Source organism: Geotrypetes seraphini, chromosome 5 (genome assembly GCF_902459505.1).
Source record: "Geotrypetes seraphini chromosome 5, aGeoSer1.1, whole genome shotgun sequence".
In the NCBI taxonomy this organism is placed as follows: domain Eukaryota; kingdom Metazoa; phylum Chordata; class Amphibia; order Gymnophiona; family Dermophiidae; genus Geotrypetes; species Geotrypetes seraphini.
Genome location: NC_047088.1, coordinates 105,613,845 through 105,635,316, shown reverse-complemented (window position 1 = coordinate 105,635,316; position 21,472 = coordinate 105,613,845). Strand labels below are relative to the sequence as shown.

Here is a 21,472-nt window from a genome sequence, read left to right as displayed (position 1 = left end):
CGGGACGGCAACACGAGTGTATCACAGAGCCCGGGATGGGTTCTGCGATCGACTCACGTTGCCTTCCTGAGCTACCGGTCGATCGCGATCGAAGCGTTGGGTACCCCTGTTGTAGAAGAATCATGCCTGAAGGGATAACGGCATCAGGAGGTAAAAGAATGACACCTTGGAAGAGATCCTTGCACAGTATTTTGGTGCTGCAATTGATCGATGGTATCGGTACTGCGGGGCCTCGAGGTGTTACCTGGTACCAAGTTGATTGCAGGAGATGCATACAATGCAATTTAACCTATCTTAAAGATCAATGCAACAAAACTTTTTTTATATATATTTTTTTCAGGGCTTCAGACATGCCATTTGGTCATCCGTTTTTTGTTCGGTGACACAAATATCTTGATGGCTATGGCTTCTTCATTTGCCCCCTCTATATGTATTTTAACGTCTTTCTTCTTTTTCTTATATTATTACTTGTTAGTAAAACTGTTATAAAGTGCTTAGTGCTTTCATAAATAACTTTGACTTTAACTTAATATTTATAAACTTATCTTAAAGATGTAGTTTCATTCGTTTCTGTCTCTAAATTGGGTAAGGGACCTTCCACATTCGACATGTTTCGCCGTTAGGCTGCTTCAAGAATCAGTCCCCTATACAAGCAAGAAAAGGCAATATTACTCCTACCCCCTTGTTTCTTCAAAATTGTTCAAGGGAACCATACGATACATATAATATCATACGCTTACCCTTTATCCATTTAAACAAACTATCCCGATCTATGTATTTTCTATTCAAATAAGATGGCCGCGGCGTCTTTTTTACTCCTATAAGTACCTCCCCTCTCTCTGATGTCACCTATTTGTTTAGCGAATCAGAATCACACACTATAATAAAGTACCCCATTCTATTTCTTGATTTAAGCCCCCTGGTTCCACCGTATCCAACCTATAAATCCATTTTTGTTCCATCCAATTTAATTTTTGTTTATAGTCGCCACCCTCCCACCCTTCTCTTATGTGTGCTATAACCCGCCACCTAAATCCGCGATCTCATGTCCCTGGGTTTCCCAATGTTGAACTAAAGGGGCCTCCATTACTTTATTAACAATTCTAGATTTGTATTCATTAAGTCTGATGTTCATCGGACGGCTTGTTCTGCCTATATACATTAAATTGCACGGACATATAATAACATATACTACATTATATGCCTTACATGTAGTAGCAGTCCTAGCTATTATATTCATTTCCCTATTTGGAGGCTGCCACTCTGCTCCTTCTATTGTGCTATTGCACCATTGCCAATTTTGGCACTTCCGATGACCCAGAGTGCCTTGTACTTCACTCAACTTGATATAATAACGATTACGTGCAAGGCATTCGCCTATATTATTGCCTCGATGGTATGTTATTATAGATGTTCGGAACTGCTTGTAAAATGTGCCAATATTTTCTCATACTGTTAACAACTAGATCCCGTGTGAAAAGGCAGAACACAAACCATTCTAGAATTGTTCTCATATGGATCTTTTTCTTCTCGAGTGGTGGATGGAGGATTTAACAGTAACTCACGATTGGCAAACTTTGCTCTCAAAAAAGCTTTTCGGATAGCTCTGCTAGGGTAACCTCATGCTCGGATTCTAGATTCCAGTTGCTTAGATTGATATATAAAACCCTTTTCTTCAGAGCATACCCGGCGTAACCTCAAAAATTGCCCAACCGGTTCTATTTCAGTTTGTATGGGTGATGGCTATGGAACTTCAGTAGCGTGTTCCTAGACACTGGTTTGCGATACAGCGTGGTTATAAATCTGCCATGTTCAAAAATCATTGTAAGATCCATGAAATCTACTTTTCCAATGTTATATTCTAACGTAAATTGTATATACTGGTTCAATCTGTTCAATTCCTGTATAAAAACTTTTAATGTTTCTTCAGAATCTTTCCAAATCATAAACATGTCGTCCAAAAAACGTTTCCATACCACCACCTTCCCAAAATTTTGTAGTGGATAAATCATATTCTCCTCCATTCTTGCCAAATATAAAGTTGCCACAGAGGGGGCTAATATAGCCCCCATCGCCACATCCTAGGTTTGTAAATAATATTTTTCATTGAACCAAAAGTAATTGGCTGAGATGACCAATTCTGCTAATTCAAGTAAAAATGCCGTATGTACTCTAGGTTCTCCTGTTCTTTTTTCCAGGTAGTACTTTATAGTTTCCAAGGCAGCTTGCTGTGGGATTATAGTATATAGAGATGTTATGTCAAGAGAGGCTAGAATGGGAGCTTCAGTTGGTACCTCCAAATTTTATAACATGGTGATAAAGTGGGACGAATCTTTTATAAAAGATGTAACCAATATCACAAAAGGTTGCAGAAAATGATCCACAAACTGTGATAGCGGTTCTAGGACTGATCCTTTAGTAGAAACAATAGGTCTCCCAGGGGGATTATGAACATTTTTATGTACTTTCGGAACAAAGTAGATCTTGGGGGTAGTAGGCCATTGCTCCATCAAAAAACTTGCTTCCTTCTTAGTTATCATCTCTCTTTTTAGAGCCAGTTCCACTATAATACTAATTTTCTCTTGTAAACTTATTACCGGATCTGACTCTAGTTCACAATAGGCATTGGTATTACTAAGTTGTCTATAGGCCTCTGAATTATATTGTTCTCTACTCTGAAGTACTGTGGGCCCCCCCCTTATCTGTCATTCTGTCAGTTTTTGGAGCTTGAGGATGTTTGGCAGATTTTGCACCCTTTGGAGAAGGACATTACTCATATGTCTCGCGCTCATTCTACCCATTGATTACCTGTTATTTTGCGGACAATTTTTTCTCAGGTCATACGGACAGAGATTGGCCCTTATGCGATCTCGGATCATGCTTGGGTGTGGTTGGAGTGGTCTCCTCCTGGCCAGACTTCACATCCCTGTTCATGGACATATCCTCTTTGGCTCGGCAAGATCCTAAGTTTTATGATTCACTGTTGGCTTGCTGGAAGGATTACTCCTTTCATAATAGACAACATGGAAATGACCTGGTCCTCTTTTGGGAGGCCGCTAAGGTGGTTCTCTGAGGTCATATTATTAGCTATGTCACACAGGCTCGGAAGAGTCGAGATCGGGAAATTTTACGCTTATCCTGGCAATTGGTGGCTCTTCATCGAGAGTATGGTCGCCGCCCCCACTGCAGCTAATCGACAGGCTTTGCTAGATATGCAAGTCACTTTGAATGAGAGGCTTCACCAATGTACGACTAAAGGTTTGGCTTACTATAAGTATAAATTGTATGCCTATGGTAATAAATGTGGTCGACTTTTAGCCCGTTTGATTTCGCACCGGGAAAGCAGATAGAAAATTGTTTCACCTTGCTGAGTTCTGGGCCTCTCACTGATGATGAGGCCATTTGTCAGGCATTTTGGGACTATTATGCTGCGTTGTATGCTGAGCCTTCGCTGCAAGGCTGCCGAGGGAGATGTATTTGGACACCTTGGTCTTGCCTCGGCTGACCCATGCTCATTTGACACTGTTGAATGTCCCGCTGACTGAAGTGGAGGTGGACTTAGCTATTCGTCAGAGCCCTACCCTGAAGACTCCTGGTCCAGATAGCTTTCGGGCTGAATTTTATAAGTTGATGCACCAAGATATTGTTTCCCCCCTAATGGCTATGTTTAATGTGATGGTTGATGCGGAGGCTATGCCTGCTTATCTCAATGTGGCCCAAATCATTGTTCTTCCTAAGCTGGGGCATGATCCTACTGAGCTGGAATCATACCGCCTCATATCATTACTTAATTATGAGGTGAAGTTGTTGGCCAAGGTTTTGGCTAACCGTTTGGCTTGCATTCTTCCGGAGCGCCTCTATGAGGCCCAGGTTGGGTTTGTTAAGGGCCGCTCAGTTGAGAAGAATCTTCAACGGATTCTTGCCTCTTTGGCATTTTGTACACGCCAATGCACACCTTCACTTCTTATCAACTTTGACGCAGAGAAAGCGTTTGACCGGGTTAACTGGGACTTTTTATACGCGACCTTAAGCAGGTATGGGTATTTGGGGAGCTTTGTTTCGGCTCTGCGAGCCATATATGCGTCCCCGGCAGTGTTTCTTATGGTGAATGGTTGCAGGTCTTCGCAGCTTGAGATTTTTCGTGGCACAAGGCAGGGATGCCCCCTGTCTCCGCTCCTGTTTATTTTGTCATTAGATCCCCTGATTCGTGCCATTCACCAGACTCCTGAGGTGAAAGGGGTGTCTATAGACACTTTTTGTTTCAAGGTGGCAGCTTTTGCTGATGATCTGCTAGTTTATTTAACGGACCCTCATACTTCTTTGCTGGTTTTGTTGGAGATGATACACGAATATGGGGATTTCGCCGGCTTCCACCTGAATTTGGGCAAATTGGTGGCTTTGTCCTCTTCCCCAGAGTTACGGGCCAGTGGGAGACTTCTTTCCCGCTTCGTTGGGCGACAGATTCCTTTCGTTATCTTGGGATCCAACTTTCAGCTCCACCTGGTCGCCTTTATTCGATTAACATTCGGGAGCTCCTTGATCGTACCACTCACCAATTGGACCACTGGAGAGATATGCCACTCACCTTGCTTGGTCGAATTGCGTTGATTTGAATGGTCATCTTTCCCCAATGGCTTTATGTGTTCCGGATTCTTCCCTTGCGCTTACTCAAGAAAGACTTGCGGGCTTTAAATCGAGTACTGTCCAGGTTTTGTTGGCAGGGGCAGAAACCTAGATTGCACTATGATTTCCTGGTGGGTGGGTGGCAGCAGGGGATTCTCGGTATTCCAGATTTTGTGTTATACAATTTAGCATGTCTTTTGTGCCACCATAAGGATTAGTTGTTTGGGGAATCTCAATATACCCTTACTTCTTTTGAAGCTGCCCTGTTTGCCCCATACTCTCTTCTTGCTTTGCTTCATCTGTCACACGAGGCTTTGCCTCGGGAGTTCCGTGGCACGGTGCTTTTGGCTGCATGTGGGGAACATGGGAGGGCCTGGTGCGGTGTCTGGGGGGAATCTGTGGGTGAGTAATTTGTTGTCCCGACAGACAATCCTCTTTTTGTGCCTGGGCTGGACAATCCTAGTTTTCGTCGTTGGAAAACGGGTGTTTATTTGGTGGAACATCTTTTGCTAGCTGACGGGAATTTGAGGCCTCTGGCTGCTTTTCAGGACTGTTTGGGCCATTGTTGGGGAGACATTTTTGCCTATTGTCAGATTAAACATTATATCCTTTCGCTCCCGCAGGCGGCCCTCCATCTTCCGCTGGGTGTTCGTCTTTGGAACTTTTTTGCTCACGTTGAGCTTTCTCAGACCTCTGTGTCTGCCTTGTATAAAGCCTTGCTTCCTTTTGAGACTGCTCGGGACTATCAGAGGATTCGGGAGGGTTGGGCGATGGAACTTCAAATAGATTTAGCCTCCTGGAATATTCCCCGGAACCTTGTGGGTCTACCCCGTTTAATCCGTGGAGCAGTACTACGAGAATGCTATGCTCGTGTCTTATATAGAGGCTACTTCACCCAGGTTCATCTTTATAAAATTGGAGGTATTGCCTCGCTTTTGTGTCTCAAGTGTGGTAACGCCCCCAATTCTTTTTCGCATGCCCTGTGGGAGTGCTGGTGCATTCGGGCCTTTTGGGTTGAGGTGGTGCGGTATTTGAGTTCCATCATGGGTCATGCTGTGGCTGGTACTGTTGATCAGGTGGTGCTGGACATCCCGGATGCTTTTGGGACCTTTCCCAGAGAGGTTCGTTGGCTCTGTCGTAAGGTGTGTCTCCTGGCTCGCCGGGTGTATTCTGCAACATTGGACTTCTCCGAACCCCCCGATATTTTGGCAGTGGAGAACTCACCTCCATACGTTAGTTCTTTGGGAGGCGCGGGAGGTGGGGATCTCTCTTAAACGTCGGCGTAGTTTTATGCTTCTTTGGGACCCATATTTGTGCTCTATGTCCCTTAGGGGGCGCAGCCTCATACTTAATTCTCTACCTTAATTGTTGGGTGCACCCACGTCGGTTCTGGTTCTTCGTGTCCCTCTGCTCTGGAGGTGGGGAGGGGGTGTGGGGAGGGGGATCTGGCTTGTGGGGGTTTTTTTTTGGGGGGGAAGAGGGTGCTTAGCCCCGCTGACTGCCCTTGGGTCATCAGAGTCCAGACCCTGGGGGAATCATGTGTGATCATTTGTTCCTTTTTTGGGACTGCATCCCTCTCCCTGCTTGTAGGGTAACTGGGGGGCTGGGAGATTTCTGGGGTTTTTGGGTGGGTATAAATCACGCATGATTTTATACTGTTCTGCATTATTCTAACGGATATCCCACCTCTGTTTGCTGTCTTTTGTATGCAAATGTTTTCCTTTGGTTCCACCTGTTTTTTGTCAATAAAAATTGTTTACACTCTAAATCTCCAGGAGGGACTGGTTTTAGTAGCTTCAGTAAGTCTGAGATATAATGAAACTGGAGCATGATCCAATATCAATATCGTATGTATAGTGGAATGTAATAGTATTGGTGCACAGAGTTTTCTCTGGATTTTCTTCTTTGTGGATATTTTAGGGTCAATTTCTTCTGTTTTTTGCGCAGACTTTTCACCCAGGACTGGTTTTAGTATTTGACCCACGTATTTTTTGCATTAGGACCTTCAGGGTCCCCTGAGGAAGACAGTTTTTGTCGAAACAGGGACCGTGTTGGGTCCATAGTCTCCAACATCTTGGGTCCTAGGTATCTAGTCATATGAATTATTTGACTGAACTTTCAATATAGCCTGCATCTTGAACATGGTGTTTTTGTTTTCGTCAGACTTTTGATTCTGTGAAATATAAATAGATACACCATTTTTAGAGAATCCTTTGATAGAAGTTTTAGCCCAACTTACTATAGATAGATGGGTGTCTTGTAGAAATATAATATCTGGATGAAAAGAAATCAGGTAATTGGACATTTCTTTACATTTGATACAGTGGTTTAACCCATTAACATTTAAGGAAATAACATGTAAATCCAATATTTATGGTATTAATATAGTATACTAGAAAACCATAGAGCATTAGTGATTTAAATGCATACAAGTGAATGGACCTGAAAGAAGGACAGTGAAACCTTGGTATGCAAGTGTTTTGCAAGATAAGCAAAACATTTTATTAAATTTTAACTTGATATATAAGCAAGGTCTTGCAATACAAGTACATAAAGTATACACATATCACAACATCAGAACTGAGCCAATGGTTATTCTCTTTCTGACACTGCAAGAGTATAGTGACTGTTCTAAACGAGCAAAGTCTTATAATACTTTAAGCACATACAGTATATATGCATCACATCACAACTGAGCCGATGGTTCTTCTTTCTCTGATTCTACACAATACAAGAACATACAGCATTTTGTATTCATGTTTTTGGGTTGTGGAACGAATTGTCTGAGTTTCCATTATTTCTTATGGGGGAATTCGCTTTGATGTACGAGTGTTTTGGATTACAAGCATGGTTTTAGAACAAATTATACTCGTAAACCAAGGTTTTACTGTATCAGAAAAGTATACAGATATTCTTGAGATAGCAAATAAACCATCTCTGAAAAAGTCCCAGGGATGTGGTGGTAAATATAGTCAAGTGAAAATATAATGGGTGTGCCTATATTCGTAGTCGGAGATCACAGTGAAATGAGGGCCATCGCCAAATGGCATCCAAATATAAGAATGAAGTTTCCATAGCATGAATATACATGCTCACAGTAATTATCTGTGAGGTTTATATGTTTATTACAAGAGAGAAGTTTACTACATCTTGATAAGAGTCAACAAATTTCTGAAGTGATGTAAGAGAGAATTTTGTATTCATGTTTTTGGGTTGTGGAACGAATTGTCTGAGTTTCCATTATTTCTTATGGGGGAATTCGCTTTGATGTACGAGTGTTTTGGATTACAAGCATGGTTTTAGAACAAATTATACTCGTAAACCAAGGTTTTACTGTATCAGAAAAGTATACAGATATTCTTGAGATAGCAAATAAACCATCTCTGAAAAAGTCCCAGGGATGTGGTGGTAAATATAGTCAAGTGAAAATATAATGGGTGTGCCTATATTCGTAGTCGGAGATCACAGTGAAATGAGGGCCATCGCCAAATGGCATCCAAATATAAGAATGAAGTTTCCATAGCATGAATATACATGCTCACAGTAATTATCTGTGAGGTTTATATGTTTATTACAAGAGAGAAGTTTACTACATCTTGATAAGAGTCAACAAATTTCTGAAGTGATGTAAGAGAGAATGCCGAGTGGGCAGCAACCTTGCACCAGGGAAGTCAAGGAGGAAGGCAAGGGGTTCCTGCACGCGACAAGGAAAGGAGCAGGGGAGAAGAGGAGAAGGGGTGCCACGCTCTTAGGAAGACCACATCTGGGAGGGACCGCCCCCCCTGCAACCCCCTTACTACACCACTGTCAGCAATGAGGCTGATTTTCTTCATTAAAGGCTCTTTGTGCAGAGCGCTCACAGACTACATCCATCTGACATGCTCACTAAGCCACACCCTCTGTTTGCTAAGCCATACCCCCAAGGCTACTACTTTATGATGCTGATCTTGTGATGGACAAATTCAGCATCAAGAAGTGCTGAGTCTAAGACCACATGTTTTGAATATGTTCACAGTGCCAGCCATAAGCAAGAGTGGTGGGGAGCGACAGCACAAGCTCCCATTGCCCTGTTTGAAGAAGACAATGTTCTTGTCTTCTTGCTACTATTTGGGATTCTGCCAAGTACTTGTTGGAAGCAGGATACTGGGCTAGATGGATCATTTGTCTGATCCAGTATAACTATTCTTATGTGTAGTTGACATGACCTGGTAATCCCTGCCAGCTATGCTATTCATTCCAGCTAGTTTTACTGATTGCTTGCTGCTCCCCATACTCCAAATTCTGGGAAGCTAGGTGACTGCCTAGGTTCATCTAATGGAAGGACTGACCTAGCTATAAAGACAGAAGAGGGGTGGAAAAGGAAGATACACATATGCCCTGCTTAGAGTACCTCCACTATCTTACATGAGTGTAATTAGTAAGATAGGTTTTCTAAAGACAGCATGTCCAGTGTTTTTAATCTTCATGGTTGACTGCTTTGGAAAATTTCAGCTGAGCAGCACAGAAAATTGCAGTAAAACATTGACAAAGGAATAAATGCAGGTTAACAGCAGGAATCAGATCCTAATGCAATTTAAAAGTCCAATTGTTGCATGTATTGCAGAATCTACTACTACTACTATTAATTATTTCTATAGTGCTACCAGATGTACACAGCACTGTACAGAGTCACAAAGAAGAAGAAAACAGTCCCTACTCGAAAGAGCTTACCATCTAAACAGACAAGACAGACAAACAGGGGAATGGTTAATCTGCTGGCTGGGTCGGAGGGCAGAGGAGTAGGGTTAAGGACTGAAAGCTATGTCAAAAAGGTGGGTATTAAGTCTGCTTTTAAACACGGGAACGGTAGGGGCTTGGCGGACAAACATAGGTAATTTATTTTAGGAATGAAGTCTGGAATTGGCAGTGGAGGAGAAGGGAACAGCTAAGAGTGGCTTATTTGAGGAACGGAGTTCTCTGAGAGGTGTATAAGGAGAGAGAAGAGAGGAGAGATATTGAGGGGCAGCAGAATGAACACACTTGTAGATCAGCAATAGGAGCTTGAACGGTATGCGATGGTGGATAGGGAGCCAGTGAAGTGATTTAAGGAGAGGGGTGACATGAGTGTAACGAGGTTGGTAGAAGATGAGTTGTGCAACAGAGTTTTGCACAGATTGCAAGGGAGAGAGGCAACACTGGGAGATCAGTTAGAAGTAGATTGCAGTAATCTAAGCGTGAGGTTAAGAGAGTGTGAACAAGGGTCCAGGTAATGTGCTCAAAGAGGACAGACCATGTAGTAGTAGTGGTATAGAGGAAAAGAGTGGACAGATGGTTTAAGGGCTATAAAGTGAAAATGAAAGGTTTGTTCTTAGATCTTTGGCAAGTGAAATGTGGAGTTCCACAGGGTTCTCCATTGTCTCCTGTGTTATTCAATGTGATGTTATTTTCCTTAGGTAAAAAATTGTATGAGTTGGGAGTAAGCATCTGCATTTATTCTGATGATGTCAGCTTGGTGATTCCTATAATGGATGTTGTATGAGATTTTGGCTTAAAGATAGGATGTTGTGTTAATGCTGTGAAAGCATGGGTTATATCACAACATTTAAAGTTGAATATGGATAAAACAAAATTTGTTATTGCATCCTCCCCAACAAATGGTCCATATATCAGAATTTAACTAGAAATGATTCTCATTTGAACTTGGGAGAGCCATCAATAAAGTGAAGCCATTTTCAATAGGATGTCTTAAGTCCAGCTATGGACATTTCCTACAAGATGTACAAAGTCAGAGGCAGAGAAACCGCCATTTTCAAAACCAGCAACATCACAAGATGTTAAAAAAAGTCTATTTAGATAAACCATGGTCCTAAGGGTTGGACATCCAACTTTATTCACTTTTTTCAACCACAAAACTGTCCAAGTTCAAAATGACCTAATGCAGACCATTTGGACTTGGGAGGGGCCAACATTGTAATGGACTGGCCACAGAGACATACCAATAGAGAAGTGGGGCACCTTAGAGGGCACTGTGAAAGGGTATCATAAGTATATCTCACCATAACCCCTTTCTAATGTATAGTGAGCCCTCCAAAACACCCCCAAAACCTATTATACCCACCTGTCTACCACCCCATTGGCCCTTGTGGCTGCAGGTGGCACCTATATGACAGTATAATGGGGCTTTGGTGGGCTCACACTTTCCACCATAAATGTAATGGTTAGAGTGGCTTATGGGTCTGGGTCTTCCTCTCTCTGGCTCACTAGCCCATTCACCAGGCTAATTAAGAGACCTGTGTGCCAGGTGCTGCTATTCTAGAGACAGGTATGTACTGTTTCATTTTGTTTTTTGGGGGGTAGGAGGAGGTCAGTGACCACTGGTTGAGTGTGTCCACAATTTGCTCAGGTATTTAAGGGGGATGATTTTAAAATAAGTTAAGTTACGATAATCCTCTAATGGGATGGCTTATCTAACAGCGAGTTTTAATGTCTTTAGATAAGCTGCCCCATTTAAGCAAGCCACACCCAATGCAGAGATTTGTAAAACCCATGTATAGGCTGTGGCCTATACATGGGGAAATACGGTATAGTCTTTTGTTGTAAACTGCTAGTATTTGCCATCCATTAACCCCCTTCTGGGCACAGTCCACCACTATTTAACTATGTAATTATTAATTCTCTAGTGAAACCAAGTACTGATCAAAGACTAGTAAAATAGGGCAAAGGAAAATCCCCAGTGTCACAGGTTTGCCATAAGACAGCAGGGATTCTGCAGGAGAAGCAGGTGTTCTATTAATTTATTTGTCATAAAACAGCAGTATGGATTATGTTGAATGGCTGAGTGTTCCTGTAATAGATCTATCAAGTCACATGCTGCACTCAACTGAAAAAAAGGATTTTTGGTTGGTTATCTGCAGGTTATCCATGGCAGGTGTAGCTGGTACTCCAAAATATCAAAACAAATGTTAAGTGTTGTTTGGGGCTGATGGATTTATTTTAACCTGCTAGGACCTAAGGGGTGTGCGTGTGTGTGTGTCATTTTTTACAGACCTTTTCTGAATATAAAACCTTGTTTTATGCATGTCAAATGGCTTTTATAAAGTTACCTCAGGGCTTATGCATGTAGAAGTGTGTGCTGTGACAAGAAGGCACCTACATTTGCATAGGGTTACCATATGGCTCCAGAAAGAGGACAGACTGAGACACTCGGGTTTTACTTCCACTGAAAGCAATGGAAATAAGGAGGATGGATAGAGACATCTAGGTTTTACTTCTATTGAAAGCAATGGAAGTAAAACCTGGATGTCTCAATCCATCTTCTTTTTTCCTCTATATTTACATGACTCAGATGTAGGCATGATCTGAGGCAGAGGCTGGGCAGATTCTGCAACTTGTGTCGGTATTGGCTGGCAGCTTCAAAACCATCGCCAGTCACATGTCAATCAAACACCGGTGCCGGCTACAGAATCATAGCCAGGTCAAGCATAGGTGCTGGAAATTTAGGCCAGGGTTTTGAAGGCCTACAATTCCAGTGCCTACGTTTGTCATGAATCACATTAAAAAAACAAGATAGGCGCCCACCGGCACCTATATTTCTGGCGCTGGAATCTTATCCATGCCTCCGTTGACCTTAGGCACTGGTAGGCACCTCCACAGATGAGATTCTGGCGCTAGAAATGTAGGTGCCAGTGGGTGCCTTTTTTAAGATGCTATTTTAATTGTTTTTAAACAGGGTGGTCAATTACCACAATGCTTAAAGGCAATTAAACCAATTAAGTTAGGCAGTGGTAAGGCCTTAACGCACAGAATAGTGCGCACTAGCTGCTACTGTCTCCTCTTGAGCAGGTGGTAGTTTTTCAGGTAGCACGCGCTATAGCGCACACTAATCCGGTACGTGCGCTAAAAACGCTAGTGCAGCTTTATAAAAGGAGCCTTAGTGCGCTAAGTGCTAAAGACGCCAATAGGAATATAAGGGGCATCTTTAGCGGTTAGTGCACACTGATGTGCATAATGCCCTTTCATGAATTCCCTCCTTAATGTTCCTCTAACTCAGGGGTAAGGAACTCCAGTCCTCGAGAGCTGTAGTTCAGTCGGATTTTCAGGATTTCCCCAATGAACATGCATTGAAAGCAGTGAATGCAAATAGATCTCATGCACATTCATTGGGGAAATCCTGAAAACCCAACTGGAATACGGCTCTCGAGGACAGGAGTTCCCTACCCCTGTAACTCTTCAGTCTCCCTTCCTCATAGTCATACCTTGGAACGCTCCAGGGTAAAAGTAACAAGCAGGATCCCAAAGAAAAGATCCAATCCTTATAACTTACTCTCAGGTGGCTAGCCAAAGTCTACATTGCAATAATCATTTATGGACTTGTCCTTCAGAATTTTCTCTAAAGCCCAGCTATGATCATAGCCTTGACCACCACATCATTTGGCAACAAATTCTACAGCTTAATTTGTGTCCAGTGAAAAAATACTTGTTTCAATTTGTTTTCAGTATGCTATTTAGTAGCTTCATGGAGTAACCCCTAAGCTTAATATTATTTGAAAGTGTAAAAAGCCATTCCCTATTTGCCCACATGATTTTAAAGACATCTCAGAATTCAAATGTTGAATGGCGCATATCATACAAATCAATTCTATATTTAACCTGTTTAGCCTTCCCTTTATCAGTTTGGTTGTCCTTTGTACTGTTGCTAGTTTATCTACTATATATTATTTTTGAGATGAGGCAATCAAAACTGCACACAGCATTATAGGAGCAATCACACTGTGGATTGATGCAAAGATATTCTCTTAACATCTATTTGGTTTTTGACTACCACCACACACACTGAGCAGATTTCATGTACTCTCCACTGTCACTTCAGGATTTTTTTCCTAGTTGATGACTTCTAACATGGAATTCAGCATCATGCCTCTGTAGTTAGAATTATTTTTCTCTATATACACTTGTCCACATTAAATTTCATCTGCCATTTAGATGCCTAGTCCCCCAGTCTTTCAAGGTCCTCCTCCATTTCTTTAGAATCTACTTGTGATTTAATAACTTAGGGGCCCTTTTATTAAATCTTAGCATGTGCTTCATATGTTATGGCCTGTCCTATTAGAGCAACAAGCAGATCTCTGGGGTAGACTGGTGTTTGGTGCAGTGGACTGGCGAAAGGGGGCCCAGGCCTATATTGCCACTCTAACAATAAACTTATGGTGGAAAGTGTGAGCCCACTAGAAACCTACTATATTCATTGGCACCAGCTCTGTGTGTACTGTGAGTGCCTGAGTACCCCCAATATTTTAGAAACCTCACATGATCAGGGCCGGCGTAAGGTCTGGGCATATCTTCCCCTTTTGTCTGCCTCCCTCCCTCCCCAGTCTCCTCTGAGGCACTGCACACTAAAAACAATATAAAAAACTCTTTTCAGCTTCCTGATGTAGCCTAGCGAAACACAGACTGTGTTGGAGCCGTGAACTGAGCTTTTCAGATAAGTGGTCTACTGTTAAACAACTTTTGTAGAGCCATAACATTTGCCATTCCAGTAGAAGTGAGAATCCTTGCTCCATGCAATGTGTTATGATTAAAATTCAAGCACCTTCCCAATGACATTGTATCGCTGTTGTGGCACCTTGCTGAAGAGCTTATGAGCACATTTAAATATTTAAAAGCCTTTAAATGTTATATAATCATATTATTTGAGAAACTTGCCCAGTATTGATGAGAGGGGGTCTTTTGTGTTTTGTTCTATTTTGAAAGATGAACGTAGGGAAGAAAGTGAAGGAGAAAAAAAGCTAATAGATAAGAAGGCCCTGGAAACACAGCTAAGAACACAGACAGAAGTACAACCAGATCCTGGGAAAAGATGATTAGAAAAATAAAATCACCAGACAACAAAAGTAGGGAAAATGATTTTATTTTCAATTTAGCGATTGAAATGTGTCAGTTTAGAGAATTTATATCTGCTGTCTATATTTTGAACTGTTCAGGAAGAGTTAGAGTACTTTTAGTCTGTGGTCCTGTATTTACATAGGGGCTATTTGTGTTCTGCATGTGTGACCAAGGCCAGGTGTTCTGTTAGGAATGAATGTTGAGAAGCATACAGTGCAATTTAATTTTGTGGTTAACTATTATATATTGTTAATAAGATTATAGTGTGTGTGTGCATATATGAAAAATGGAAAAAAATTGCATTACAATTAGTGTATTATTATGGAGGTGGGGTCAGGGGCGGGGTTTAGGGTGGAACTTTTGAGCACCACCAATAATTCTGAAAAGTTGGCTCCTTTGACTGTCCTGACATGATAAGGGCTATTGGGGAGGTATACAATTAGGTGGTTGCAGATGAGCTTTGGAGGGCTCACCATTCAATGTAAAGGGGTTATGGAGAAATGTGTGCCTAGGACTTTTTATGTAATGTTCATTGCTGTGCCTCCTAGGGTGCCGCACTGCTTTGCTGGGATGTCTGTGTGGCCAGTCTGCTAAGAATGCTTTCCCCTCCTACATCCCAATGGTTGGTTTTACTTTGGATTTTTTTTTTTAAATGGTTCATAAAGAGAGATGCACTGAGAAAAACATCTGGAAATGATCATTTTTGAACAAAAGACATTTTTCTGGTTTGAAAATGGTCATTTTCTCTATTGGATTTTTGGACATTTTTTCCCAAACTGTCTAAAATTGGATTTAAATATCATATTGAAAATGATCCTCCACATCAATTGTTTCAAACTTTATTAACACCTTCAACAAACAACCAATAGATTGAGAAGGTAATTCCATGTTGGTTCTGCCTCATTAAAGAGTATGCTTACTAAAGGGTGTTAAAACTCTTCCAGGAGTGCTGCATTATAGCATTAAGGCATTCTGAAGTAATATACCTACCTGTCTGTGCACGTCAAGGAATTTTTTGGGGAGAAGGTGCAGTATGGATATAGGAACATTACCCTGTTAGCACATTCTAAGTAATGTATGCGCACATGATTTGCATAAAATGTACCCTAAAAAGTTAGATTTGCAGTCAACAAGCACTAAAACCTGTGCTCACTCCAAATCCCAACACCATTTAGTAAACATGCCCCTAAGTCATGTTTATCCATATAGCCAGTAATTTCGGCTTTATTAGAATAGCTGCTACTATTTTGCTTAGCAGTGACATCAGGCTTATTGGTTAATAATTTTCAGGGTCATCCCTTGAGTCCTATTGATATTTTATATTTGCCACCTTACAGGATTTGTCTTTGTAATCTTCAGGTAGTCTTTAGCTGATTATGATATGTTACAAATTATTTTGGTTCAAAAATTTGTGTAGATCCACAACCTCCTCCAAAGGGAAGTTTTTCTTTCATGGTCACTGGAATGCCTGCTATGAACTCTGAATTCAGTCAAAGACTGGGTAGTCATGTGATGCTTAGAGATACCTTCATAATAGTGAGGTCTAAAGCTCTTTAGCTGCCTGGGGAGGCATTGAACCCTGGAAACTTTCATGGACATAAGCACAAATTCCTAAGGTCCTTTTCCAGCTGTCTTAATTTCCTGAGGTATATACCATCTGAACCCTTTGTCTTGCCACTTTTGGTTTTGATAGTTTCATATGAACCTTCTCTTCCATAAAATGAGTGAGTGACAGATACTCTGCTGCTGTAACAGGATCACAATGTGCATCTATATCTACACAGGAGAACATTTTATAGTTCCTGCTCCTAATCTGACCTGTCTTTTGTGTTTAAGTGATGGAGGATTGGCCAACCAGTGAGTATCTCGGCAGGGGATGTCTTTTTCTGTCATTTAGGAAATAAGAATAAATATCCCTGTAAGCAGGGATTAGGATAGTTCTGTAAAGTATGTGCTATAAATTACAAGCCAAATACATGCATAAATCATTAGAATAATAGCATATATAGTTATGTGTGCATATATGACTTTATTCCTTAAATATACCTATATTGTACATAGCACATATTTGAGTGGAGCATAGGCAGGATATACATGTGAAAATTACAGATTTCTGTAAGCTATGTACAGATCACTAGAATTTAGGTGGTCATTCCTAACTTATAGGTATGTAGTTTCACTACTACACTAGTATTCTCTAAAGTAAAGAATAAAGCCTTTATAGAATAGGCCCCTACAAGTTCCCCTGCTATAGAATTAAATCCTAGGGAGTCTTCTTTAGATTCTTTTGGAGGCAAGAAGCAAGGAAAGCTGTAGGAGCCCAAATAGGGGCTCAGGTAGAGTTTGGGATGCTATCCCTTCAAAGACCAGCTAGATCATCAGCTGGGAGTACTAAAAGGCCTTTACTGGCTAGGCTTCAACAAACTACAAGCTTACATAAAGGAGAAAGTGATGACTAAGATCCAAGAGGATCATATCTAGAGAGATCAGCCAACAGAATCCAGAAATAGACAAGACCAGGACATACTAGGAAGAGTGCCCAAGTTCCATTTGCCTGGAGCAGTAGTTCTCAACCGGTGTATCGTGAGCATCCAGGAGATGTGTTGCAGGGCCGGCACAAAGTAATGTGTTAAAAAAAAAAGAAGTTTATGGCAATCTCTTTTCCCCTCTCCTCCTATTGGGGAGACTTGCACCTCTTCCTGCTTTCTTTTTGCTCTCCCCTAAGCTCCTCCTGGTCTATCAAACTTGCTTTGCCGGAATCTGCAATATTAATATGTTATTTGGGGCAGTGCCAGATCTTTCCCTCTGCTGCGTCCCACCTCACATACACAGGAAGTTGTGTTAGATGGCAGGACATGGCAGAGAGGATCCAACGCTGGCCCAAGCAGTGAGTTAAAACTGCTGGTGGCCAGCAAAGCAGGTTTGATGGACTGGGGATGGGAGAAAGAAGAGAATGTGGTGCTGGACCCAGATGGGGAGGGTTTGAGAAAGGAGAGGGAATGGTGCTGTACCCAGAGGCTATGGTTTGAATGGAGAGTGTGATGCTGGATTTAGGGGGTAGGTTTGAAGGAGGGAAAGAGAGTGATGCTGGACTTATGGGTGGCTGAGGGAAGAAAAGGAAGAGGTCCTGGATTTGTGGGTGGGGGAGGACGATGTGCTGGACCCATGGAGGGGAGCTGGAGATGCTCACAGGTTCTGCATTCAGTTTTTCTTATGTTGCTGACATTTTTGCCATGACCCTATTTTTACATGACGATATCTTTCAGGAAGTGATACCTGACACTGCCCAATAATTTTTTCCCCATTTTAGATCTTATCCCAATTCACTTAACTTGGTTATTGCTACAACATTCCTTAGTTCAGGTCAGTGCTTCATGGCTCCAACCATGCACCCCTGTGATCTAAATCTGGCCACTAGCTGTCATCATTGCACAATGACTGTGAGTCCCTCTCCCCCCCGCCCCCAGGGATTGTGAATGCTGCTTTCACAACATCCCAACTCTGACTAACCTAGATAGTGAAAGACCTGACCCTAGACTTGAACCCAAGTTATCCATATAGCAGTACACAGTTCTGTTCCTTCACCCGGAGATGTCTATAATGGAGGATATCTTAGGCTGATCTTAATATGTAAGTTCTGTAGTATGTAGTAGTATCTTGTACTGGATAAGCCCTGCTTTATGTGGCTTATAATCTAGTTAGAACAGACAGAAAAGACAAGTAAACAGGTCTTTGCTGAACCATCAAGCAGGTTCTATGTTTGCTCTTAGAAATCTTATGGCCAATGCATTTCTTGATTTTCTCAGGTACCATAGTTAGATTGTGAGCCCCTCGGAACAGACAGGGAAAATATGTAGAGAACCTGAGAGAAACAAATTGTACATCACCATGAACTTCTCCATGATAGGGCGGTATATCAAATGCCAATAAACATAAACATTTCAAAGGTGGGTTAGTAGGTGAGGTTTAATTAGGAAGATCTATTAAATAACTATAAAGCTCCAAAAATAAGTACTTTGTCCCACAAATAGTCTATAAATTCATTAATGGGGTGGATGGGATTCTATTTGTCCACCAGAAAGACTCATTAATAGTTGACCTGTGAATTATCTTTTAAGCATTATGATCACAGATTTTTTCATAATAATTTTTATTACTAATAAAATGATGCTACTAAACATCAATCTACTGCAGCTTTTAATTTGTCGACCAAGTTGAGGCGAATAGTAAATGTGGGGGTACAAAAAGCTACAATATCTGCAGGCACTTTATTCCACTTTTTCTGAGATTTCTTTTTCCCCCTGTAATTTTCTTTCATTGTCAGATTTGTAGTATGTATTGGATCAATAAACATCATCAAGCTTCAGAAAATGAGTTCAATAGCTACCAGAATGTATAATCAAGAGAACAAAGCTTAATTCTTCAAAAGTTAAAAGGTTGAACAATTCTTATATTTAGAGATAAATTCTGCAAGAATGAATAAAATCCATTGTAATATCCCAGTGACTTACCCAGAGCCCCACACCAATTACAACCAGGAAATAGATGCTGATAACACTGATATCTGCAACATTGTTTATAGCCACGGTCTGTGTGGTAGGGTGCTGACCGGCCATATTAATCTCGTTTTGTGGATCTATTCAATATTGCTTCTGGAGTGTGGACTAAACCAGAATGGTCTAACTGCTTCCTGAAAGAAGTTTCTTCTCATTTGTTCCTTCCCACGTTAATGGGGAACCAGTTATTTGTTAAATAATTGATCTATAATTAACTACTACAGTGTTACAGTTGCATGGCCAAGGAAATTTCCATCACACTCCCTGTCTATAGAGTTCGTGGAATATAAATCCTTAAACTCTTCCCTGTTTCACCTGAAAGTAACCTCTGGTGATGCCTCATTTCTCATTCCTGTCTCCCTTACTTATGAGCACTGAATATTTCTTTTCTCTTTCATAGTTCCTTTTGAACTCCCCTGCTTTTCTTTACCCCCTGGAGGGAGGTAAATAGGTGCAGAAAGCTGGCAATATCTTTGCCTTGCATTAGTAGATCTCCTGGAGGTGTTGGAATATCTCCGTGGTTGCTGAGACTAGCAGCAGCAGAGGGCAGGAAAGACTTTGGTCACAGTTGCCAGTAATAAAGCATGAAGTCTCAGAAGACATTTTAAAACTGTATTAACATAGTAAATGACAGCAGATAAAGACCTGAATGGTCCATCCAGTTTGCCCAACAAGTCTAGTGGTGGCAGTGGGCAGGGAAGACTAGGGATCTTTCCTGCCTATGAAGAAGCCACTAGACCACCAGGAGTTTTAAGGTAGGTCTGGGTAGGGTTGGGAAGTAGAGGTACCATGGGAAGGGGAAAAAGGAAACTAGACCAGGAAAGTACATGGAAGGGAAGGGCAGGAGAGAGATGCCAGATAAGGGAAGGGCAAGGGAAAGATGCCAGATGAGGGGAGGGAAGGGGAAAGATGCCCGATAAAGGAAGGGAAGATGACAAATGCCAGATGAGGAAAGGATGAGGGAGGGGAGAGAGATACCAGATGAGGGAAGGTCAGGGGAGGGGAGAGAGATGCCAGATGAGGGAAGGGCAGAGAGATGCCAGATAAGGAAAGGGCAAGGGAGGGGAGAGAGATTCCAGATGAGGGAAGATCAGGGGAGGGGAGAAAGATGTCAGACCACATAAGGGCAGGGAAGGGGAGAGATGCCAGACTAGGGAAGGGCAGGTGAGGGGTGAGTTGCCAGAACAGGGAAGAGCAGGCGAGGGGTGAGTTGCCAGACCAGGGAAGGGCACGAGATACCAGACCAGAGAAGGGCAGGGGAAGGGTGAGTTGCCAGACAAGGGAAGGGCATGAGAGAGATGCCAGACTAGGGCAGGGGAGGAGTGAGTACCTAGACTAAGGTAAGGGCATGAGAGATATACCTAGCTAGATACCAAGTAGTAAAACAGATTTTATGCTGCTTATCCCAGGAATAAGCAGTGGATTTCCCCACACCATCTCAATAATGACCTACGGACATCTCTTTTAGGAAATTATCCAAACCTTTTTAAAACCCTGCTAAGCTAAATGATTTTACCACGTTCTCCGGCAATGAATTCCACAGTTAATTATATGTTGTGTGAAGAAATATTTTCTCTGGTCTGTTTTAAATCTACTATGTAGCTTCATCACATGTCCCCTAGTCCTAATATTTTTGGAAAGAATAGATTCACATCTACCCTTTTCACTCCACTCAGTATGTTATAAACCTCTATCATATCATCCCTATGCCATCTCTTCTCCAAGCTGAAGAAACCCTAGCCACTTTAGCCTCTCCTCATAGGGAAGTCATCCCATCACTTTTATCATTTTTGTCATAAGAACAGCTTTACTGGGTCACACCAATGGTCCATCAAGCCCAGTAGCCCATTCTCACAGTGGCTAATCCAGGTCACTAGTATCTGGCCAAAATCCAAAGAGTAGCAACATTCCATGCTACCATTCCAGGGCAAGCAGTGGCTTGCCCCATGTCTTTCTCAATATCAGACTATGAACTTTTCCTCCAGGAAATTGTCCAAACCTTTCTTAAAATCAGCTATGCTATTCACTCTTACCACAACCTCTGGCAAAGCATTCCAGTGCTTAACTATTCTGAGTTAAAAAAATATTTGTTTCTATTGGTTTTAAAAGTAACTTCATTGAGTGTCCCCTAGTCTTTGTAATTTTTAACAGAGTGAAAAATTGATCCACTTGTACCCGTTCTACTCCACATAGGATTTTGTAGACTTCAATTATATCTCCCCTCAGCAGTCTCTTTTCCAAGCTGAAAAGTCCTAACCTTTTTAGTCTTTCCTCATACAAGAGGCGTTCTATCCTCTTTATCATCTTGGTCGCTCTTCTTTGAACCTTTTCTAGTGCCTCTATCTTTCTTGAGATAAGGAGACCAGAACGCAATACTCTAGGTTAGGTCACACCATGGAACGATACAGGAGCAGTATAACATTCTTAGTCTT

General features: G+C 41.7%; 1 protein-coding gene across 2 annotated transcripts in view; it reads right to left on the bottom strand.

Annotated features, from left to right (window-relative positions):
• SLC5A2 (solute carrier family 5 member 2) overlaps positions 1–19,141 on the bottom strand; it is a 103,830-nt gene extending 84,689 nt beyond the window's left edge. For both annotated transcript variants that reach the window (XR_004539592.1, XM_033945966.1), the window contains exon 1: positions 18,996–19,141. Coding sequence is in view for 1 of the 2 variants with exons in the window: in XM_033945966.1 (XP_033801857.1) it covers positions 18,996–19,100 (105 nt within the window). In the remaining variant the exon portion in view is untranslated. The remainder of the gene's footprint in view (positions 1–18,995) is intronic.
• Positions 19,142–21,472: the final 2,331 nt, after the last annotated feature.